The 23,743-nt window shown below is 36.1% G+C and overlaps 4 protein-coding genes across 6 annotated transcripts; 2 read left to right on the top strand and 2 right to left on the bottom strand.

The window, feature by feature from the left end:
- Positions 1-4,431: 4,431 nt before the first annotated feature.
- Positions 4,432-9,313, bottom strand: LOC140788865 (novel plant SNARE 11). The gene is made up of 10 exons (XM_073138340.1): positions 8,899-9,313; positions 8,475-8,567; positions 7,827-7,920; positions 7,683-7,720; positions 6,858-6,952; positions 6,488-6,567; positions 5,378-5,434; positions 5,177-5,269; positions 5,015-5,089; positions 4,432-4,877 (listed from the first exon to the last, which is right to left on the bottom strand). The coding sequence occupies exons 1-10, from the start codon at positions 8,970-8,972 to the stop codon at positions 4,785-4,787; spliced, it is 792 nt and encodes a 263-aa protein (XP_072994441.1). The 5' UTR covers positions 8,973-9,313; the 3' UTR covers positions 4,432-4,784.
- A 1,461-nt stretch (positions 9,314-10,774) lies between these two features.
- On the bottom strand, positions 10,775-13,855 carry LOC140788201 (putative HVA22-like protein g). Its single transcript, XM_073137366.1, has 7 exons — positions 13,664-13,855; positions 13,391-13,428; positions 13,189-13,287; positions 13,055-13,111; positions 12,905-12,968; positions 12,608-12,820; positions 10,775-11,285 (listed from the first exon to the last, which is right to left on the bottom strand). Exons 2-7 carry the CDS (start codon positions 13,420-13,422, stop codon positions 10,959-10,961), a joined length of 792 nt encoding a protein of 263 aa, XP_072993467.1. The 5' UTR covers positions 13,423-13,428; positions 13,664-13,855; the 3' UTR covers positions 10,775-10,958.
- Positions 13,856-15,345: 1,490 nt separating this feature from the next.
- Positions 15,346-18,438, top strand: LOC140788958 (uncharacterized). 3 transcript variants are annotated; one of them, XM_073138506.1, is made up of 4 exons: positions 15,346-15,514; positions 15,640-15,712; positions 16,124-17,007; positions 18,042-18,438. In XM_073138506.1, the coding sequence occupies exons 3-4, from the start codon at positions 16,181-16,183 to the stop codon at positions 18,214-18,216; spliced, it is 1,002 nt and encodes a 333-aa protein (XP_072994607.1). In that variant the 5' UTR covers positions 15,346-15,514; positions 15,640-15,712; positions 16,124-16,180; the 3' UTR covers positions 18,217-18,438. The 3 variants fall into 3 exon arrangements, with proteins under 3 accessions (XP_072994607.1, XP_072994609.1, XP_072994608.1); XM_073138507.1 differs by having other exon boundaries at positions 15,373-15,514; positions 16,109-17,007; XM_073138508.1 differs by lacking the exon at positions 15,640-15,712 and having other exon boundaries at positions 15,366-15,514.
- Positions 18,439-19,257: 819 nt separating this feature from the next.
- LOC140789544 (uncharacterized) lies at positions 19,258-22,932 on the top strand. The gene is made up of 6 exons (XM_073139274.1): positions 19,258-19,686; positions 20,389-20,588; positions 21,510-21,650; positions 21,726-21,806; positions 22,409-22,533; positions 22,615-22,932. Exons 1-6 carry the CDS (start codon positions 19,464-19,466, stop codon positions 22,661-22,663), a joined length of 819 nt encoding a protein of 272 aa, XP_072995375.1. The 5' UTR covers positions 19,258-19,463; the 3' UTR covers positions 22,664-22,932.
- The last annotated feature ends 811 nt before the right edge of the window (positions 22,933-23,743 follow it).

The raw sequence follows: 23,743 nt of genomic DNA, 5'->3' as shown, positions 1-23,743 counted from the left end.
ATTTTATTTATGTTATTTACATGTTGTGGCTTAAATTAAAATGCAACCGTTATCTTTTTCGCCGTGCGTAGTTAAACCGTAAAAATAATACTAATTAAACTTTAGATGATAAATATATCGAACAAATATATATTTTAATTATATAAATTTTGATCAATATTATTTTAGATATATTAAAAAAATTTATTAAAATCTTTATAACTTCATTCTTAATCTTCAAATTCGATATATAGTTTAGATATAATTATAAAGAACAAAACGACAAATAAAATTATAAGAGAAAAAAATAAAAGTAGACATAATCACATAAGATAAAATATAATTTTCCCAACATATCACCTCCTTTTGATCATTGTTTTAGATATTCTCCGGAAAGGCACCAATGCAATGATCACTTCTAGATGGAAAGGGACTCAAATATCCAATTGGCAATTCCATTCACTTCTGACAGGCTAGAATCTCCGATATATAAGATAATTAAGTCCATTATTAAGTTAGATCACAGAGCACAGAGCCAAATTCTTTCATAGAAACAGTTTATATTGAGACAATGCAAGTTCATAACGCACTTGTCACAATTTGTCAAACATTCATGTGGGTTTCGAACCTCCAAGTATTCGCAGTTGAGGTCTTATTTGATTTGAAGTTAAACTCTGAACTCAATTGGTTAATCCTATTTCTTAGTTTTAATTTTTTAAATAGTAAATTTAATTAGATATGGGAAAAAAATAAAAAGATGTTTAGTTACTGAATCAATTTAGGGGTTCCTGCTAATGATTAGACTTTAAAATAGATAATTATTTTAACTACTTTATTGGTTAAAAGATTAAGGTAATCCAATGTTAATGTTATGTCTCTTAGATTTATTGATAGTTTAAAACCAACTCTAACTCCCAAATGAGTGCAAATTTGATGGATGCTGAGTAATGCGGTGTCAATATGAGCGCATAGTTAGATGCATGCTAACACATTTAATAATACACACATATGACGGTGTTAACTGTGCTCGAAAAAATTGCATCATTTAAATGCATACAAATAGTGTGCTAGTAGGTATCCAATAATTAGGGGCGGTAATATTCAACCCAACACGATAACCTAAATACCAATCTGAAGACTTTAAATGAGTATAACCCAATTCACCAACTCGTTTACAGCACAGTGACTTGTTTACTGATATGATAATTTAAGTATAATTCAAATAACTCATTAATAACTCGCCCGATAACTTACTTATAATTTGTGTAACCCGTTTAATAAGCGGATCATGGAAGCAGCAGGGAATTCCATCCATCCAGCCCCAGGGAGGGAGGCAGCTCCTACCCAGTTATAGGAGGTTAGGTGAGCATGAGCAAGTTAAGAAGAGAGAGGACGAACTAAATGACATCAGAGGAGGAAGTTTCGCCCCTTGGAAGCCAAATTGGACATGAGACGAGACAAAAGGCATTGGAAGGATCTTAATTGGATATTTTCTCTACCACTGGTTTTAGCCAACTTGCTCCAATTTGTTGCTCAATCAAACCAAAGAATAAAATCCCCCCCAAAAAAACCACTCTCTCTCTCTCTCTCTCTCTCTCTCTCAACTAATTGCATATCACCACCTAGATTTTAGTTTTATTACAAAAGCCGCTCATGGTTCATTTGAAAGGAGTATTAAATAAATTCACGGTGTTATAACTGCAATCCCCTTCGGATTCGGATGATTAACTTTCTTATAGGATGCGTTTTTCTTTTTCTTTTTTAATGAAAAAAATATTTAAAAGAGAGAGAGAGTAAAAGATACTTCCATATATCCCTAAGTTATGAATTATTTCCATATATCCTCCTGGATAAAAAAAAAGTATATTTATTATTAATAATGGAGGAAGAAAACAACGGCCTTTTGTTGCAAGTAATAATAAGTAGCCATTGGATTTTAATATCTAGTTATTATACGTCGGGCTCTGAGGTTATCCAAGCTTTATTCAAAATTTATCCAGCTCTATCCATCATATCTTATGATCCAAAAGATGGATAAAGCCACTATTTATTCGTTCTATTCAAAGTCCAACGTAAATAAAACTCTCGCACGTCCTTAACGCGTGGTTTTTTTCGGCCATTTACTATATTATCATCCCACTTCTAGAGTTCTAGTATTCCCAATTGATTTTAAAACTAATTAGAGGCATAGGTGAGCTTCAAGAACCTACTTAAGGGAATGATTTTAAAACAAACCTAATCGCCCAAAATTAAAATAAAAAAAAATGTTGTTAGATCATCTTGCATGTGCATTCCACGTGAGTCGTACCTTGGAGGGCAATGATGCCACGATATGAAGAAGGACAATATTATTATTATTATTATTATTATTCGCACACAATTTAAGAGAGGATATTTATACATATGGGATAATTTTCAAATAAGACCCTATATATTAATAAATTTATGTTGAAATTTAATTTGTTGTTGGCCCCTTCTAGTTCCAGAGAATAAGCTGGAAAGTGGAATCAGTATGCTGCTGGTTCTTTCCTCCCTCAGCCAACGGATTCAACCAAAGACTTTGTCCTTCCAACCCACAGTTTCTGCATACAAATTGCACTCCCACTCTCCCCCTCACCACTTTTATAACCTCCCCCGTATCTTCTCAAACCCTCCCATTCCACAACCCAAAGTCGAAAAGAAACGAATGAGAAAGCTAAGCTAAGAAGATCTGCATCAAAAAAAACACCAAACTAACCATGGAAGCATCCTCCTCCTCCTCCTCCTCTTCTTCTTCTTCTTCCTCTTCCATCTCTTCTTCCATCTTCTCATCCTCGAGTTTTGTCGGCAACTCTTCGCCAAGCGAGAGAACGGTCGGAGACCAGAAGAAGGCAGTGACGGTGAGGTTCTTCTGCGGCGGTGGCGCGCACCATTTCCTCGACGCTTGCTTTCTCTGCAAGCGGCCTATCGCCGTGGGCCGCGACATTTTTATGTACAGGTGAAAACCCTAATCCTAGATAGATAGATAGATAGATAGATAGATAGATAGATAGATATATCACTATACGTTAACTACGTTGCATGGGAAAAAGATATTTATCTCCTGGTTTGCATAATATTATTGCAGAGGGAATACTCCTTTCTGTAGTGATGAATGCCGCGAGGAGCAGATAGAGATGGACGAAGCCCTAGAGAGAGAAGAGCGGCGGCATCGCCGGTGTTCGAGCTCTTCTTCGAAGTCTTTGGTGAAGAATTGTGCAGTGAATAAGAGCTCGGATGAGGAGCATAATAATGGAGAGGTGATTAGGATTCACAGGAGACCAACCATCATAAATTTCACCCCACTGGTTGCAGGATAAAAGAATTAGATAGAAATATCAACAAGGTGTTGATCCTTAGACATGAAGCAGTTTGAAGTTGAAATTCTCTCCATTTTTTTTTCTTTTTATTTGATTTTTTTTTCTTCCATACATGTATGGAAAAGAGTTTAATTCTGCTAGGCAACAAATGCAACAGTGGAGAAGCTTTCTCTATGTAAAGTTTTTTTTTTTTCATGTGAGATATTACTGTATGACGACCTTGTTTTTAGTTTGATTATATATGATCAAATTTACCTCTAAACTCTTAGCTTAAGTAGAAAGTTTTAATGAAATTTTCTTATCCCTTCCGAGTAGATGTTATGTTTGTCATTCGATGCTAGAAACAAAGGCAGAGCTTGAGTGATCATAGAGTTCTTCCATTTTATTTTTTACCATTAAGATCGGAGGAAGTATTTTATAAATGAAATTATATTAGGTGATGTAACCATAGGGATCTATAGAGAGTAACTTTCATAAATTGCAAAGCAAATTCTCATAGGTGAGAAAGAGAAGAAAGAAACCTACACAGCTATCTTGGGAAGAGGAGAAAGAAGGCAGATATTTTATTAGTAGATACTAAATAGCCCAAAAAAGGAGCAGGCCAACAAATAGTTGGCTTAAGATGATATGTTACATCTGATTGCAAGTTGGCTTCCAGTGACATATTATAAAAAAAATATATATAGTTAGTAGAATAGGAAAAAGGAATTCTAAATTGCAAAGATGATGATATGGTAGTACAACTGTACAAGCAGTACAATACAACAGTTGCCACCAATGATACGGTGGGCTGGAAATCTCGGAACTTTCTCCCCTCTTTATGCACATCAGACTGGGGCTTTTCCTGTTTAATTATATTAATTTTTTTAATTTGTAATAGTAAACTTTAATGTGCACAGTATATATAAATTATATATACTCTATTCTAAACCACACCCCAACCACCCCCATTCAAATTGTTCATTAAAAAAGAAAAGAAAAACAAACAACAAAAACATATCAAATTTAGTACGAACTAAGGATTACTGGGAGTTAAAATCCTTGTTTGTTCGCAGAGGATATTTATTTAAGATCAAAGTCTTATTTAACACTAACAGGACCTAAACAATTGATATGTAAAAAAAAGTTTTTGCACTGTAAGGAAGAGCACATAACACAGCTGGTTAGCTGAAGAATTCAGTACAAGATATCACAAAGAGGATCCGTAACAAAGAAAAGGAACAATGGCAAAACTATCTTCTCTCTTCACATATAAGAACATACATATTTCTTGTGCCCAATGAACTGGACCACAACATAAGAATACAATACCGCCTCATGATTCAAAGGATACTAAAGAATTGGGTAACTGAACCAATTATCGGGATTAAATTACAGAATGGTGCTCAGCCATATTGCACCAAATAGTGAAATACTTCCAAGTGGCCTGAAGGTTGAAACTATGCAGATAGCGCGAAGGATGGAGCTTCAATTGTTGTTTGGAACCCATAAGAGTCTTCTATTAGCTGGCGGAGCGAGTCCAGGAATATCCCTAATATTCTTGTTATGTGGGTTCACAATCTGGACATTTGAAACATCAAGGTAATTTTAAAAGAATCCAAGGTATGTAGATGACTACAGTAAAATAAAACCAGATCCCATTAATTGGACATAGATTTCTGACAGAACAACTGATCAAATTTGAATAGTTGACTCACCTTTACAATGATTATTGTTATCACTCCAACCACAATGAGGAACAGCATACCCATTATGCATCGATCAGTTGCAACCTAAGTTTATGAAGATAGGAAGAAACAATTACTTGGTGATATAAAGAACCAGAAATGAAGTGCACGGCATGTCTTTGAGAAACTAACCTGTCTGCCAATTTCTTTCACCAATTGAGATGCTTTTTTAATAGAAAAGTGGATCGAGTCCAGCTCATTAACAACCCTACTCATTTGTTCAGTCTAGCAAATACAGGAAGAGATAACAAAATGAGTCTCATTTGCCCTACTCTCGAATAAAATCAAACAATAGATTAAAGGTTTGACGGAAAATCAGGATAGGCAACATGCCTGTGCTTTGAGAGCAGCTGCAGTCTCAGCTCCAACATTGACAGTATCTTCCACAACCTATAATACAGTGTCAGAGTAAGTAGTTGCAGCTAAAAGTATTGTAAATGAAATTGAATATTTTCATGAGAAATTAGATTCCCCAGACCATGGAGCATAATTGCAAATTTATTATGCCTGCAGTCAACACAATAACAGTTTTGCTTTTGGACAGATAAGTTCTTCATAATAGTATATTGGAATTTTCCTTCAAACATAAATAACCATCTTTCGGCAGCTATATATAGCAGCACAGCCTCCATAGTAGTTCCACATATAGACAGCAGCAAATGATATTGCAGTCTCTCTTATACTAAAGCAATCAGTTTAATAATGATGCCTCGAAAGCTGAAAGTTCAAGCCTTCAAGGGCTCATCATATAGCACAAAGAGAAATAATACCATGTGCTACATGACAAAGCAAAAGGTCACCATGGTGTTGTTCTGCGATCTGCCATGTGGTGAAGAAAAAGAATAGACTTACATTGAACTGTTAAAAGAATCAAGGGTGAAAGAAATGAAGGGCTTCCAAAGAAGTAAATAATGTGCAGTAGAAACTAAGTTAAGTTTACATCTGGATCAAAGACTTTTGAAAAATTAATGGAAAAGAGCTTGTATGAGAATTGAGGAAAAGTCAGACCTCTTTGTGCAACTTAAAACATCATCAACACAGCTAGCAGATTGACCTATGAAACTGAACTCCAGTCTATTTAAGCTTCAGAAAAACCAAATTGGGCAGCCACTATCTCCAAGAATATGTTTTTGGAGAGAGCTATCCCCTAGAATATAAATGTAGAAAAGCAACATGTAGAACCACTACCTCCTTCCACCGAGATCATATTTGACAAAGTGACCAAGTAGATGATTGACACAGGAATAAAAAGATGAGTACCAAGGGAGTCTGTAGTTCCAGTAGTATTAGTTCCATATACTATTTCTGGCTAACTAAATTCTTTAATGAATTAACATTTCAGATTTGAGGTATAAGGACAAAACAGCAGGCAAGAACAATGAGAAAACCAGCCGCAATGCCTTAAGTTGCCTAGGAGTGATTCTACATGAAGGAAAACCTAACCTTCTTTGAACGTTCAATAGCCTGATCAGTCTCATTCATCATCTGATTTCCTTGGTCCATTAATTGCTGATTAGTCATAGCTGCACAGCATGTTGCAGTTAGATAACAAATAAACCTGGAAATACTAGGATTGTAGAGAAATTATTATTTGTTCATCTGAAAGATTCTTCCAAGTACTTAGTAAATTGTGTTTAGATGAGCTGGTCTTTACACAAGCTCTTGATTTAGCCATGATAAAATATATCTCCTCCTTTTTATCAAAGTTTTATAAGCTTAGATTATCTACACCATCCAGTTGAAAACTTGAAGACAGTTATGACCTTAAATGCACACAGCTCATCTGACAAGATCACATAATAACATCACTTACATGATGCTAATAAGACATTTTCTTCGCCAAAACCATCTCCAGCACTAGGACCGTCAAATAGATCAACTCGTTTATTATCGAGAGTATTTGCTTGCCTGCAATTCCACAGAGATAACCACAATATAAGAACTAGAAAAATGGACAATCAGATTTGAAGCACTTCAATTAGAGATTATCTAATGTAGAATAACAAAAAAGGATAAAAGCTCAATATTAATCTAGACAGCAGTACACCACAGAATTAATAAAATGTGACAGCTACACATGACAAGACAAATCTGTTGTTTAACAGTATTCTAATACTCCTAGTTCATACACTGATACACATCATGTTCCATTTTTATTGATTATATTAATTAACATTAGCTACATCAGGGACCTATCAATTTTGCAACGTAGTTGAATAGATTTTATTCTGCCCTATAATTGGTTTCTGGAGTCTGGACAGCCGGGAACAGAATTCTACTAGTAGACCTTATTACAGCTTTATTTTGGCTCTTCAAGCAAATTGGGCACTCCTAGTGTTCCTACATTAAATTCATTCTACATTTTAAATCCTTAACCAATAATCATTTTTTATCTTACATAAGTCATTCCTTCTTTTCAGGCAAATAATGCACTTCATAGATAGTGTCAACGAGCTAATAAGATATTAGAAATATATGAGATTCAAATGAAAAGGCAACATGGAAACTAAGAAGACTCCAAATAAGTGATTCTATTGTATGGCCTATGCTTGCATAAGCATGAGCAGATTTGCAAGTTGCTAATGAAAAATGACAGCAAAGATCTGAGTGTGCACCAAGAGTAGAGATAAAAACTCACTGTTTCTTGAGAGCAACGTACGAGTTTAGTTCTTTAATCTGCAAAACAAGAATGCTTTTAATTAATAAGGTGTTCCAAAATAGATTCTTAGATAGAACACATCCAGTCAAACTAGGAGATCATATGATTTGTGTAAAATTGTACCATTGATTGTTTTTTATCATTCAGCAATTTGACGGTATCACGAGTATTTCGACTCTCTTCTTCCTTCAGCACTCTTTCAAACTCTTTAATAAGTCTAGCAAACCAACAAAAGGGCAAAATGCCATCAGTAAGGAAACCTATAATAAAATGCATTAATAGCTTGAACAAAAATCTCTTCTATCTTCCGTAACTAGCATTTATACATGCTTGACACACGAGGTTCAAAATGCAGCATCATCAACCATAGAATGAATCAGATATTGGGTTACATCAACTGGCATCTCTCAAGACGCTGAAATTTAGATTTCTAGATGCAAACAAAAGAAACATTATGTTGCGCAAGCTGGATTTGCCAGCAAAACATGTTGAAGGACAACTTAACAAATGATCTGGCCTAAACATGCAAAAAAAAAAACCTTGCTGCAAACTATCATTTAGCCAGCAGCAGAAGTAGAGATATCATGTTCAGGGGTTCTTATATTCATATTGCTGAAACTATAAATTGTGAGGTATCAAGTGACAAGTCAATGGTAGCTCCTAAGAAACAAGAAAGTGGAAAATGGGGAAAACATAAAATGATGGGATAGAAAGTCAATGCACTAGCAACTTCCCAATTCCCTGACCAAATAGAAGGAGAAAGGCAAGTACCTCTTGCATTCCCGCATCTTATCAGTAAGTTCTTCCAGCTGCCTACTTCTTCGATTTGGGTCTTTGATCTTCTCCAATTTCTGAAACCCATTTCTGTGAAAAATTATGGTAAGCATCAGTTATCCATCGTAGAATAATATAGCATCTATTATAATGTCAGATGTCGCAATCAAAGCATGATCCTTCTATAAATTCTTCTTGGATTTCTCTAAATTCAAATCACCGGTAAGGTACTACCTGAAATAAATCGAATAAGAAGTTTTTCTTCCTTAAAAAAACAAAAGATACTTCCTTTTCTCCTTTCAAAAGTTCCAGGGAAATAATCAAGTAATAAGAGCATAAGGTTGACTTCTACAAATAATATATCTTCCATTATCAACGAGAAATAGTTAAAATATGAGGGGAAAACGACTCAAATCCTTACGACAATGCCCGAAAGATATCGTTGATCTTCCCCTCGATCTCGGCCAGCTCCTCGCTAAATGCAGACAGATCCATTTCGCCGATCCAAGCTCACGGGCAAATAAGCACCGAAGGATTCAATAAAAATCGATCCGTTTCGAATCCAATGCACGGCCAAATCGTCCAAGAACCCAGATTTGAGCGGATACCGCTAGGGTTTCAACGAGGCATTGGAATCGTAGTGAGGAATCTATATAGGTTGCGGTGTCCCTCGAGATCGCGGAGATAGAATCCGAAGACCTCTTCGTGGAGCAATGCGGGTTGTGCTTTGGGTCGAGATCTAGATCTCGTTGGCGCACGGAGGAGGAGAAGCGATAACGGAGCTCCTCGAACAGCTTGGCATTTCGTTTTCTTTTTTTCTTTTTTCCCCTTCCCAATTTTGGAAGTGAAATAGTATTTATATTGGTAACCAAGTCAAGATTGGTGTTAGGTTAATTTCTTTTCTTTATTATTATTATTATTATTATTATCATTATTATTATTATTTGATTAATGGTGTTAGGTTGATTTCTTTTAGGAATTCTAATTTAATTACCATTGCATTTTTAGCATCAATAGTAAAACTCTTTTAAAATACTATAATTACCACCTAAAACAGATCTTTTTTTAAACATAACATTTCTGTCACTTAAATATAGCTAATCGGTTTTTAGTCATTTATATATATTTTTATTAATTTTAACAACTGTCAATTTAAAATAATCTATTAACATTCTGATAAAAACTAATCTCAATAAAAAATTTAAAAGAGTTAAAAGATTTTAGTGGTAATTATAATATTTTTTTATAATTATGTAAAACACTCTTTCTTTTATCTACCTTTTATTATTAAAATTTGAAGACTCTCTATAATTAATTACTCTATGTAATTTTATTTTTAATCACGTCAATATATAAATAATAAGTTTATTGTTATCTACAATAGTCAATAGAGATCTCTGATTAAAAAAAATCTAATTAAATTTCATACGAATATACAATAAAGATCTGCTTAGAAATGAACCATGGTTAACTCAAGCCCAACAGCCCATAAGACCAGTGGAAAACCCCTTACTAGCCCAACCTCTACCTAGCCGATTAGCATCTCTTTGAGGGCAAATCGGTCATTTTTTGGCCAACGGATAACCCAAACTAAATCCAAAAAGCCTCAACCAACGAAGAAGAAGAGCAAGGCAAAGAGAAGACGAACAAAGAAAATGGCTGCCAAAATACTTCTACCTTCCTCCTTCTACTCCAAATCCATCGACAAACACTACGACCCAATCCATCTCTTCCTCTCTCCTTCTCGCCGGCAACATCCTCATATCCTCCGAGCCACGGGCCCAGAAGTCGGCAGCGATAACGAAGCCACCGCCGAAGACGTCACCAAATCCGACACCACAACCATCAATCCTTCTCCTCGACCTCTGAAGCCCACTCTCAAGATAAAGTATCGATCGCGTTCGAAGAACCAAGCAAAGCAGCAGCAGCAGCAGCAGCAAAGCGTCAAGCCTCCTCCGCCACCAAAGGATTGGGACTCCATGACGCTGGCGGAGAAGGCGGTGGAGCTCTACGTGGGGGAGAAGGGCCTCCTCTTCTGGCTCAACAAGTTTGCCTACGCCTCCATCTTTATAATCATCGGCGGGTGGATCCTGTTCCGGTTCGTGGGCCCTTCGATTGGATTGTATCAGTTGGATTCCGCTCCGTTGTCTCCCACCTCCCTGTTCAAAGGCTAACCTTATGAAACCCAGCAAATGCTTGCTTAGCTTTGGCTGTTTCTTTGGTTACTGGGTGTTGTTATTGGATCATGGATCATGGATCATGGATGTCAATGTAATCAGTAATTTTGTACGTGGGTCTTGGTGCTCTTTTGAATCAATACAAGAAAGTTGTCTTTTTGCCTGCTACAAAGTCATTCATTTACATTGAATTCCCTCTAAGAACAATCAAATAGATTGAAAAATGAATCAATTGCAGAGCAGAGAGAATGCAAGAAATGGTTTTAACGGCTAGATGGTGCGGCGGCAGCAGCAGCGGTGACGGCTAATGCCGTTTTCTCAGCTTGGCACGGGGCGTGCGGTTTGCGTCCTCTATGACTGTCTCCTCTTCCGGTGGCTCGAATTCTTGGACGGCTGAGGAGTCTGCCGCGTCGACCTGCTTTGGTTCCTCTGTAGGAGGGAGGACAATGATTGTCCTATCCGATGAGGTTTGCGGGTGAGCGGCGGGAGCTGCCTTTGTCGGAGGTTCTTCTTGTATTGGCGCCGCTCGAGTAAGTTGTCGAGGCTGCTGAGAGGTTTGCGGCGGGCGAGCAGGCTGTGCGGGTGGCGGCACAGAAGGTGGCCGACGGGTGGCTTCCGGCGGTTGTTGTCTCTGTCGTACCAATGAGATGTTAGAATAAGCAACTCATAGATTACAAAATTCAAATATACAAAGGAGATTCAAAGACTTGCACCTCATGCAATCAATGGATTTGTGTGAATTATCAAGCTAGATTGTCTAAAAATCAACATTCTGAGATGCTTAGCACTGGGCAATCATATTGACTATGATGAACAGATTTAGATTCAGTATCTTAAAATTATAACAACAACATATATGAAGATGGAACAGCTCTCTTTGCAGATGAGTTTCAGAACAAACAAGGAATCCAATATGAAGACTTGTCAGTGCACAAGAAACTAATATAGGAATAAGAAGAATTGCAGTTCCCCTTATAGACATAAATCTATGTCTGATACGCACCGAGATGGAACAGAACTCATCTGCATGCAATGGAGTCATATAGATGAAAATTTCAGAAGAAACGCATGAACACTACTCCTAAATATCCAACAAGGAGCTGTGGATAGCTGTAGCCCTTCTTGAAATTTTTTCATATGCTAGTACAATGATTCAAGAGATTGAATACAGTTTAAGACATATTTTTTTTCAAATACAGCAGCATACAAATCAACTTGGCGAAATGCATCTATTACTGGTCTACTAATACAATTACCTGAAACACGTTCAGCATTACGGGCAGCAGTTAGAAAATCCACCAATTATATCAAGAAGTTTCTTAGTCAATTTTCCTTCGAAGACAGGAAAAAAGTTCCAGATTCAGAAAGAAAGTTCTTGTGAAGACCAAAGTTGCTACAATTTTCAATAATTGCAACTCTACTAGTGTAGTTTTGGCCATGTCTAGAAATTTCTTTCCGAGACCAAATTGGTACAGACTCGCAATTTAAACTAGATTCTTTTGAAGAGCAAAGTCCTTTTGGTTGTCATTTTGCTGATTTCAACAGTTACAAGATAATGGTTGAACTAAGAAACTAGAAAGGGTGAAGCAGCCTTAACAAGATTTATATGTATAAAATTTGTGGGGCTAACAGAGAGGCGGGATTAATCAGATGTATTCTTTGAGCAAAAGATCTCCACTTCCAACAGTTAAATATCAATGGAAAATGATTCAAACTCGATAAATCTATTCATTAAAGGAAGAACCTACATTGTGTTGGAAAATAAATAAGACAGTTTGCTGCAGCTAAAAGAATAGTAGAAAAGGAGACAGCCATTAGCTGCAGATAAAAGAGGATAGTAATAAACAATCTATTCTTTGCTATCAACTGAACTAGATGAAAATTATAGAATAGCAGGGATGAATTGATAGTTATACTGCAGATATCGTCCTATTTATTCTGACCAAATAATACCTGAACAGGGCTAGTTTTCGGCGCTTGTGACTGAGAGACAACATACTGCAAGGTCTCAGAGAACCTTATCTGGCCATAGCTCACAGCCCTCTGGCAATACAACATTATCATATCACCTGCTCTTGTTCTCAATTCAAGCAAATTACGGTCAATCTCAGTTTCATACTTTGCAATAAATGGCCGAAAAAATGAGTCATAGATATATAGCGATCCCTGGCATCAATAAAACTAAACAAGGTTAACCATTGGCAGATTTAATATCAATTCATTTCACCCAATTAAGTACAAATTCCATACCCTTGTTCTAGGATACCAGAGGTACACAATGAACGCCACTTTTGCTTCGCCGTACATTGGCAACCTTCAAGAGGCCAACCCACAAAACCAACAAGAGAAATCATAATAATAAAAGCAATCCTTCAGAAAAACAGAAGAAAGATCAATTACCATGAAATGAGAGTATCCCCAATCCTCTCAAGAACAGTCAAAACTGCAATTAAGATCCTGCAAAAATCCACCATGTAAAACAAAATGCAGTTTAATATTTTTTTTTCTGAAACAAACAGGTGATGAATTCTAACCAATATTGACACCAAAAGAGCAACTGCTCAATCTCCGGCTTGTTCAATTCCACAGTCTTATAGCACTCATATGCAGGATAAGCATAGCCAAGAACCATTCTGCAAAGAAGCAGAACAAATTATTCCTTTTGCTTCACTTTCTATATGACCTCCCTAAAAGAGAATTAATCTCAATCAAGCAAAGAATGCTGGGATTTCTTACATTAAAGCTCTAGTAATAAGTGAGCCGAGCATTTTGACCTGAGCATTATGAACAAATAAATAATTATTCCGAGAGCTCTCTGCAAAACATCGAACTTTTCTTTGATACTAGATTACTAATATGACATAAATTATGGCAATGTATGTGAAATTTATGCAATGAACAACAACTAGAAAAATAAAAAAAAAATTAAAAAAAAAGGAGAGAAAGAAATGCACCCGCATTCCCAATCTTGGGCATGAAAAAAAAAATGCATCAAGAGATTAAATAAACCTTCGGTCCTCTCGATCGAGAGGAATCGCGGAGGAGATGGGGATCGGCAACTCGGAGGGTTGGAAGAAACCTTGAACCGCCAGGGCCGTCCCCTGCCTCGGAGTTCGCGCCCGCGACGGGTATGATAGAAAGAGATAGAGGAGGAGAAGAGGCTGGAGAAGAATGGAAGACGAGAGACGAGAGACGAGAGGGATGCACGTCGCCCGACCACGTCACGTCTTTGGAGGAGTAATGCTACGTGTACACGATAATACGTTGGAAATAATGTCAACGCTGTATATTTATAATACACGGAAATATAGACTATGTTTGACTTAGTTAACTAATAAGAAACATATCCATCCAACGACTATAAATTATGTCCGAAACTTAGTTACTGCTTACGTAAAATGGTAGAGATGTTACTCAAATACTAAACCCATTTTGTGAGATTAATTAGAGTAATGGGTTAAATTGTAGTATGTAGAGATTGATGGTGAATCATAATAATAATCTACGAACTTTTATGATGGCCTCTTAGGTATATAGCGTGACCGAGTCAACGGGAGCCCCACGTGGCTGTCACGACTACATGCAGATATATTGAGATGATTGGAGTTGGACAGCCACGGCCACGTGGGCTTGTCGTCATGTATTTGAATCTCTACCTTTGTGATCAAAGTTTTTAAGTTTGGTTGGAAATCAAATTAATTTGAACCTTCGATTTACCACCGAGTTTCTTGACAATGAGTTTGGTGGTACAAGACAAAAAAAGGCAGTCCCTACTAATGGAGGTCTCCGGACGAAATCTCTCTGCCTTCTTTAGAGCCTTGTCCGGTGAATGGGATGTACATATACTCGAATAATGAATCTATGATTGATGGGATAACATCCTCTTGTTACCATGTGTTTAATGATAGAGATTATGTCAAACTTATAAGAAAAAAGAATTAGCTCTCTTATCTAGTCTATAATTATCTTATGAGATTATTGTAAGTTAAAAGAAACTTAACAAGAGTGCTAGTTCGTCAATGTTAAAAATTAAGAGAAATGTTCGCCACCTTGGTAACATCCTTCTTAGTGCTGCATATAAAATAAACTTACTGAAAGATGCAATTCGATTGTGCGGCCAATTGCAAATATTTATACAATTAAAGTGTTAGGAGAATTAGGATTCGATGCTATTCCGTGACTTTGTAAGAGCTAATTTGGGAACATATGCGCTTACACATTGATCGTGAGCGTCTAATTGACATACATATTAAACTCGTGATTTTTTTATGTGCGATCAAGATTATTGGATGTACATAATTGATGTACACACATGCTTATGAGGTTGCGACCAAATTAATTGGAATCATCTTGTATCAACTCTGACACTCTAAGAGATATGTTCCACGGTTAGGTTAACAAATCAATATATCAATTAACTTTAAATTTTAGCCACACAAATTAAGACTCATAATAAATGCCTCTATGTTTATAGAGAATTGGCATTTTGTTCAGCTTATATTTAGCATTTGGATTTTGAATGATAAATTTTTTTTATTTTAAAGAACTCGGATTTTTGTCCTTTTAATTACTGAGTTTAATTTGGCAGCCAACCATAAAGTGTGAAAAAACCTGACTGCAGGAACTTCCTTCAACCGATGCTACAGAGAATCCATTTCCAAGTAAAAGGGCCCACAATGCGCTATAGACTCGTCGTATGACCCAAACCATCGAACCCTAGAGCACGAAAAGAACAAAAAAGAAAAAAAAAAGAAAAAAAAAAGAAGAAGAAGAAGAAGAAGAGAAAGAAAACCAAAGGAGAAGAGGAAAGGGAAAGCGAACGGATCAACGCGGCACCTTCTCCATTCCGTTGATCCGGAGGTATCTCCAAGCATTAATCCCAACTAAAATCATTTATCTTCCTTTCTAGATTGACTTCGATTCGTTTATTGATGGTTGGATTAGATGGTAGCATATTTAATCTTCGTATTTGGTAATGGGTACAGCGAGAAATTCCATTTGTTGGATTTATCTGCAATGGTGGTTTGGGGTGTATGGAGAAGTAGATGATCGGATAAGGTATGGCAGCATCTCTAATCTACGTAGTTGGTAATGTGTGTAACGAGAAATTTCAATTCTTGGGATGAGTTTATAATGGTCGTTTGAGGTTTGAGAAGGGTGAAGCTGTTTCTGTTGTTCTGCCAGTTCCATAATTAGATCAAATCATAGTCAAAGAACTCAATTTGGTACATGAAAAACGTGATTTATGACCCAAGAAATATCTAAACTGTTGTGAATTTCTAATGATTATGAGTTTATTTCTATGTCACCTTTGCCTACTAAAACTTTGAACCTGCCTAATATCAGATTGTTGTGTGGCTAGATATTTTTATTTTTGGTGTGTGATTTTCAAAAGTATGTTCATCCTCATGCAAACTAGCAGTCAATTATTTGCACAAAATAAAATGTCCTCAGGGGCTGCTATTTCAGGTCTTATCTTGTTTGGACCAAAGTATATCTGAAGGTGCTGCAAGATAGAACAATATTATGGAAAACACCACGGAGGAGCGCAAGTTATTGACTGAAGAGTGTCAGATGAGGCAGGAGCTGAAGAGTCAGCAATCTCAAGTTGATGCATTGCACGACAAACTTCTGGAGGTAAAGGCCAAAATTAAATGTTCTGAGGGTGAAACAAGGAAGGAATTAGAATATCTCTGGCATAGAGTCAAAACTACTGCAGCATTGCTAACTTATCTGAAATCAAAGGCAAGAATTATGGCCCATATTTCATGTGGAGTTAAACATCAAGAGGGCATAGGGCTTGTTGACAAACATGGCGTCCTTTTATCAGATTGGATTAAGGATATTAATCTTTCTTCTTTTGAAAGTTCAGATTACGAAACACTACTTGGTAGTAGTCAGTATATTCCGGGTCGCCTTGATGCTAATGATGGAGATACAGATGATATTAAAAAATCATTCTGTATTGTGGCAGGCATAATGGAGTCTCTTGTCAAAAGGGTGATTTTGGCAGAAACTGAAGCTGCTAATGAGAAAGAAAAAGTAAAGTTAGGGTTGGATGAAATAAGAAGGAAGACACTATTAATTGAGAGCATGTCAGCAAAAGTGGAAGAGATGGAAAAATTTGCTCAGGGTACAAACAGTATTTTGAATGAAATGAAGCAGAAGGTTGAAGATATGGTGCAAGAAACATCTCAACAAAGACAGCGAGCTGCAGAAAATGAACAGGAACTTTGTCGGGTAAAGCAGGACTTTGAGTCACTTAGATCTTTTGTTAGCACTCTTGTAAGTGTAAGAGAAACTCTCCTTTCATCAGAAAAACAATTTCAAACAATAGAGAAGCTTTTCGACAGGTATGTTTTTGATATTTTGCGGTATGATGTTTGACCAACCTTCTTTACTTGTTTCAGTTTTCATGAGCCATCGGGAAGCTTTTCTCTCCTTTTCTGTTATGTACTCATCTCGCAGTTGTAGAGTCAATTTCAATTCTTCCCTAATCAGGTTCCATTTTCCCTCTTCCCTTGCATGAAGCATGCAAGGGAAATAACTTTAAAATGAGAAAATTTTTAAAAAGGTTAACTAGAATAGGAACTGACCACTATAATTTTCTCAACATATGACATCAAAACCATGCTAGAAAGCAGCTTTGAAGGTACACGATTGCTCTTGTTTTACCTTAAAACTTAAACAAGAAGACCTAATGACCTACCTGAAGGTTCTTGCATATGCTAAAATTTAAATGCATTACCAACGCCCAACCAAGTAAATGGTTCTTAGATGAATATACTGCAATGTTATGTATGCCTTATTACCCTGGGAAGTTTTTGTGGCTCACATGTTCTGGTCTGTTCTGTTCTATAAAGTTGCAGATGGAATGCCTTTTCATGCTCTAAAATCTAAAGCTTGCTGAGGTCGCCATAATTCATTTATCAACCTTGATATGGTCGAGGCCAACATAGCCTTTGTTCTTGACAGAACCTATAAGATACTTATGAAAACGAAGCATAAGGTCTCATACTCAATGTGAACAGATCAGTCTATCATGCAGTATGACCAATGTTAATATGGCATTTTCTGTCAGGAACAAGTCTTTTGTCAGTAAATGTGATTTTTGTTAGAATCATGTTCTTGCATATGATTTTGGCAAAGCAATCTCTCTTCCACTATCATCCCTTATGTCTTTCATCGTTTTCTCATAATAGCTTGTTTATATTATATGAGTTTTGTGCTTGTATTAATGCTTTACACTTCTGTTTTTGTAGTGTCTCATGGGTATAAATTATCTTTTACATTAGGAGATTTTCATTTAGTATATTAACATCATTTGGAATAAGCAAATCTGGAAAAGGAAAAGATTGATTGATTAAATGATGTTTATTTGAAATAGGCTGATTGATAAGACTACTCATTTAGAGAATGAGAAGGCGAAAAAGGAGGCTGAAGTTCAGAAACTCATGGAGGAGAATGTCAGGCTAAGAGCCTTGCTAGACAAGAAGGAGGCACAGCTGCTCGCCATGAATGAGCAATGCAAGTTTATGGCGATGAGCAATCCCAATATATAGTTTTCGATTCCTGGTGCCATTTTGTATACTTACTTTCTCTGTGAACTGTGGGACTCTGAATTGTGATTTAAGCACTTGTTATTAGGTGTGTTGACATGTTGCCTTTTCCTCGTCATATACAGATCACATTTGTTTCCCATGCACACTATGTGCAAACATAAATACTCACATTTGTATATAAGTTCACAAACAGTTTATTTCATTATTAGGGTTCCTTGAGTATGCACAGCTTTGTCTTTTTTTGGATATTGTTGTTTCATTTTATTAAAAGGTTGTTCTGCTTCTTGACATCTTTTTATCAAAATTATGGGAGATGTCTTGAGGCAATTTGGTTCTGCAGCAAGATAAAACTGCAAGAATGCTTCAATTTGTTATATTATATTAGTTCGTTGACTTATTCTTGCTCATCTCAATATTGATTTTTAGCCTATTTATTGGATTCAGTTTTCGGGGTCCTTGTCTGAATTTAATTGAGTCAATTTCGAAATCCAATTTTCTGCTTTGAATGAAATGAATTTTTGGAATGGCATGACTACTGATTTCAATAACCTTATTCCATTTGATTAGGGTGAAGTCGAGCTTACTTGATTTTAATAACTTTATTTTATCTGATTAGTGTGCGTAAATGAGTTGAGCTTGAGTAAGCTGATGTGAGCTACATCATATCTGTCTGAAATTTTGATATATAATAAATCTTAGATGAACTAGAGAAATATATTGAATTTGAATAGGATATGATAAGATAAATATGAATAAAATTTTCTCACTAATAAGATAGTATTTATATTTAGGATTAAGCACTAATAAGATTGCCATGAGGCCTAGTTTGGTTCGAATACTCAAGACAAAAAGAAAACATAAATTCCCTCTTTTTTCCACTAATGTAAACAAGTCAGCTCGAACCTCTTTTTTCCTGAAAAATTAAAATAAACACCCTAAAGTTATTGAAATTTATAAATATTCACGAAGTCCAAGAACATGACCGTTCTGCAAAATAATCTTCCATCTGGTACTTAATAGATAAAACGCACCTATGAATCTGTGATTCTCCTTCTAATTTTTCTTTCGTCGCATACTCTCACGTCTCCTGGTCTTGCTCGGAAGGCTCATATATAATTCTCTCTCTCTCTCTCTCTCTCTCTAATACCCTCCCTTAAAAGTGCTCTCCTTTTGTGGACGAGTAAACAAAGAAAAGGGTTTCTTTAGCTCTCGCTTTCTCAGTCTCTCTTCCACGACCGGCAAAAGCAATGAGCGGATCGAAGCTTCCGACGCAGGCGATTTTGAGATGGGTGAAGCGGCAGCCGCCAAAGGTGAAGGCTTTCCTTGCCGTGGTCGCCGGGATGGCCGCGCTCGTCTTTATCCGATTCATTGTCCACGACCACGATAACCTCTTCGTCGCCGCCGAGGCAGTGCACGCTGTCGGAATCTCTGTTCTCATTTATAAGCTCACAAAGGAGAAGACTTGCGCTGGTTTGATATCTTATCTTGCCCTAGATCTTTCTCTCGTTGCTTAAACGATGAGTTGTTGCTTGATCCTAGATAGATCTATTCCTGATTGCAAGAAGATATGGACAAAGGATAGGGATTTTGACGCGCCGGGGAACCATTGAAGCGAAAAAGTAGCGATCTTTTGATTGGATTTTCGATCTAGGGTTTTGTTCCCGCGGCTTTGGATCATGATAGGAATTTTGATAAGGATTCTCTATTTGGTTCAAAAGTGTGTGTACCATAGATTTAGGCTTTGAAACCGGAGGATCATGATAATTACAATTTTGTGTGTCTGTTCTGCGTAGCATCATGATTCGATAGTGCAATTTTTTGTTCTTATTTGATTGATAGTGAAAGTTCTATTCCACAACTTGCTCTCATCCTATGGTATGCACATAGAGGAAGCTCTGACCAAAGGACAAAGGGAAACATGATCCTGGTGCTGTCGGATATCCTGATAATGATTCAATCAATTAAAAATATAAATGCTTAGAAGTTTGTTTAACTTAAAAAATTCTGAAATATTTGTAGTAAAATTTGGTTTTTCTAAATATTTAAAGCCCTAAAGCAAAACAAAAAAAAAACGAGCATATTAGGAGGAGGGGGTTTTGTTAACTTTTTCTTTTAATTGGAATGCTTTCTTTAATATAATCTGTTTTCCTTTTCTGTTTTCAAATATTGCAGGTTTATCGCTCAAATCTCAGGACTTAACAGCTTTGTTTCTAGCTGTTAGATTATATTGCAGTTTTGTTATGGAATATGACATCCACACTCTACTGGATACTGCTACACTTGCTAGTACTCTTTGGGTTATTTATATGATGCGGTTTAAACTAAAGTCCAGTTACATGGAGGATAAGGATAACTTTGTAATATATTATGTGGTAAGACATCTTTGAATTTCTTTAACCTCACCACATTCGAAAGGTTAAAAACATTTCTGTTTTGCAGTTACCATTTATTGCATGTTTGAGAAATTATTTGGTTGCTTTTCTGCTTAATAGGATATAAAGCTAAACTTTTTCCTCTCATGTATGATTGATGATAAATTTACACTTTGCAGTATTCAAAGTAAGTTAAATATTGTAACTATCGTATGGATGAAAGTTTGCTGCTAATTAACCAATTTGAGTCCCCTATTTGGTGATAGACACATCATCTGGGAAGTGAACATATCTGACTTATAAAATAGATAATAACTCCATAGAAGAACCTTTTTTTCTCAGGTCCCAGTCATCTATTATGAATCTTTTGTTTGCTAGATTAAGCATAGATATTAGTTCATGGATGTTTGTTCCCGTCAAGTTAACTTATTTTTTGGAGCTGAGGTAAGGAAATAGAAAGTCAAGAGAAAAATAAGTAGCTAAGGGACCTTATTTTTTGGAGCTGAGTGAAGAAAATTAGAAAGTCAAGAAAGAAAGAAAGAAAGAAAGAAAGAAAGAAATAGCCAAGGGACCTTTGTTTGTCTCTCATTGGGGCACTCGTATCATCTATATTTGCTTTCCCTATATAATAAGATTGGCAATTCTTGCTTGAGTTTGAATATGCTGAAGAAATAATTGTTTTGTTATTGCATATATTTAGAGTTGTCTTTTCATTTCCTTTTTTATCATTGAATTCTCATGGCTTACATGTAAGTGATGAAGCATGTCTTGCTCGCCCTGATTTTCCGCAACAGTTTTAAAGTATTAGCGAGATGCTTTGTTTTGGAGCATGCTTGCCCTGGAATAATATTTACTTTTTGCATCATACCCTTTTATTGACCTTATAACTGCAACTGGGTAATGCTTCTCTTCATGTTGTAGGTGCTGCCTTGTGCTTTATTAGCACTTCTTGTTCATCCTTCGACGTCACATAACTTTTTCAACAGGCTCTGTTGGGCCTTCTGTGTTTATCTAGAAGCTGTTTCCGTATTGCCACAATTACGTTTAATGCAAAACACAAAGGTAAACCTGAGAATTCAGGTCTCCATAACTTGTGTAGCAATTTTACTTAAAAAAGTTTATACATTTGTTTTCCAGATTGTTGAACCATTCACAGCTCACTATGTGTTTGCTCTGGGGATAGCTAGATTTTTGAGTTGCGCACATTGGGTTCTTCAGGTATGGTTGTGTTAATTAGTTGTCTCTTTAGGAATTATTTTTCTTTTACGATTCTGTATTCTCATTGTCTTTCACTCTTCTGAAATTCATATATATTCTGAGTGAATAAGTGTGTCAATACTTAATATAGTGGTATGTGCAAGAACAAATTTGTTAAAGCATACTTGTAATCAAGTACCAGCAATGTAGTTAGTGCCTTTTAAGGAACTCGTTAGTCATGATTAGTGAAGTGATTAAACAACAATTATTCTTGTGTAATATTTTGATCCAAGTTATAAATCTGTAAGCATATTCTAGTTAAATTACATATGGCTGAGAAACTTATCAAATTTGAATTGAGATAACTAATGATTTTCTTTTTAAAAACCAAGTGTTTTTTTTAACAAGCAAGTGTTCTTTTCCATCATAATGGACATATCAGTTTACATGTTTATCTCTATATCACTTATGGTTTATCCGCTGTTTTTGTTAATTCCTTGAATCATTTGATGCATTTGCCTTTGTGAAAGTTCAATGCTACCATACCTCCCTCGGACACCAACAGAATTTTTTGTATAATCTAGATGCTTGGTTCTAAAAGTAAAAATGCTTGTTGTTAATAGGTCTTGGATACCCGTGGGCATTTATTGACAGCTTTGGGCTATGGGCTGTGGCCATCCATGGTTCTTCTCTCAGAAATTGTTCAAACTTTCATCCTTGCAGATTTCTGTTATTACTACGTCAAGAGGTAACTACTTCGCCACAAATCATGCTCTTTCTTATTAATTAGTTTCTAGATCACGTTTTAATATACCGCGTCCAATTACAGCCTTCTTGGTGGGCAACTGGTGCTTCGTCTTCCTTCTGGAGTGGTGTAAGATTGAAGCCTTACATGCTTCCACTCGATAGCTGCTCTCTTGAGCATGTGAATCACGCAGCCTTTCTAAGCTCTCTCATGATATTTCAGAGTTGTGAACTAGTTGTGGCAAACCATTCCAATGTTAAAGTTTTAGAATGTAGATATTGAAATGTGCATTTCTCAGCTTCAGTTGGCTACTAGAATTTATATATAGGTGAAGTTCAGCATGAACTTTTATAGAGTGTTATCTAAATCTGAAGGCATTAATCTGTGTTCTCTTGAAGAAAATCTGTGGCATGTTTGGTAATCTATATGCTGTGATGTCATCATAATATGCAGCACTACATGCTGACTAATAATACATAATTCTATTCCCCTTTTAGAAAGAAAAAAAGGTCTTTTTCCATATCAACACCCACATTTTAGTGTTGTTGTCAAAGACATCCTCTTTTTTCTGACATAATTCAAAGATCGACTACTCCTTTATCATCAGGTATTTGTCATAAAAAAAAATTGGCGAATGAGAAGTTGCCTTTCTTTTGTTCTAGTTAGGAAAAAAGTTTTGCTTGGAAAGTGTACTAGTGAATTTTCCCACTCTCTCTATCTTCCCAAGTTCACTCTCTTTGCTATTTGTAAACTTACCAATTAAGATTACAAAAGTGTGATCAGAGGCTAAAAATTCCAAGTTGGATGGGAAAGAAGAAGAATTCTTCCAAGTGCAGTCAAAGTTTTTGCTTGGATCTGTCATTCTATCTGAGCATTGAATGGATGTATCCATATTCACAAACTGTCAAGCTGCAGTGCAGAAGTGGTTGGTGGTGACCAGTGGGGGGTTGGTGAGAAGGATCTTAATAGGTCTACTCACATTATTAAAACATTGAAAACGAAACGATACACATACACTTGCATAGATAAATCTTGAAAGTTTACGATTAATATAAACAAGTTCGACTACTGAGGACTAATTATATTTTCACCCAGTAAACACTATATGGAATTTACTATAAGGGTAGAGATTGTAATTATTTTATTTTATTCGGTGTTATTTATTAATTACGATGTTAGAAATGTAATTATAATTAAACCTTTGATTATAAAT

The sequence above is a fragment of the Typha latifolia genome, chromosome 5, assembly GCF_019914945.1.
Source record: "Typha latifolia isolate L0001 chromosome 5, TyphaL0001v2, whole genome shotgun sequence".
Lineage (NCBI taxonomy): Eukaryota > Viridiplantae > Streptophyta > Magnoliopsida > Poales > Typhaceae > Typha > Typha latifolia.
Note: the sequence above shows the minus strand (reverse complement) of the source record. Positions and strands in the feature narration are given on the sequence as shown.

Bases quoted from the DNA above. Each gene is read 5' to 3' on its own strand.
- LOC140788958 (XM_073138506.1), top strand. From the start codon at position 16,181: ATGGAAAACACCACGGAGGAGCGCAAGTTATTGACTGAAGAGTGTCAG. The intron at 17,008-18,041 runs GTATGTTTTTGA...TATTTGAAATAG, and splicing joins ATAGAGAAGCTTTTCGACAG to GCTGATTGATAAGACTACTC.
- LOC140788865 (XM_073138340.1), bottom strand. From the start codon at position 8,972: ATGGATCTGTCTGCATTTAGCGAGGAGCTGGCCGAGATCGAGGGGAAG. The intron at 8,568-8,898 runs GTAAGGATTTGA...AATTTTTCACAG, and splicing joins GATATCTTTCGGGCATTGTC to AAATGGGTTTCAGAAATTGG. The intron at 4,878-5,014 runs GTGAGTCAACTA...TCAAATGTCCAG, and splicing joins TAACAATAATCATTGTAAAG to ATTGTGAACCCACATAACAA.
- LOC140788201 (XM_073137366.1), bottom strand. From the start codon at position 13,422: ATGCTCGGCTCACTTATTACTAGAGCTTTAAT. The intron at 13,112-13,188 runs GTTAGAATTCAT...GGATTTTTGCAG, and splicing joins CTCTTTTGGTGTCAATATTG to GATCTTAATTGCAGTTTTGA. The intron at 11,286-12,607 runs GTATTATTTGGT...TTGGTACGACAG, and splicing joins CGAAAACTAGCCCTGTTCAG to AGACAACAACCGCCGGAAGC.
- LOC140789544 (XM_073139274.1), top strand. From the start codon at position 19,464: ATGAGCGGATCGAAGCTTCCGACGCAGGCGATTTTGAGATGGGTGAAG. The intron at 21,807-22,408 runs GTATGGTTGTGT...TGTTGTTAATAG, and splicing joins GCGCACATTGGGTTCTTCAG to GTCTTGGATACCCGTGGGCA. The intron at 22,534-22,614 runs GTAACTACTTCG...GTCCAATTACAG, and splicing joins TGTTATTACTACGTCAAGAG to CCTTCTTGGTGGGCAACTGG.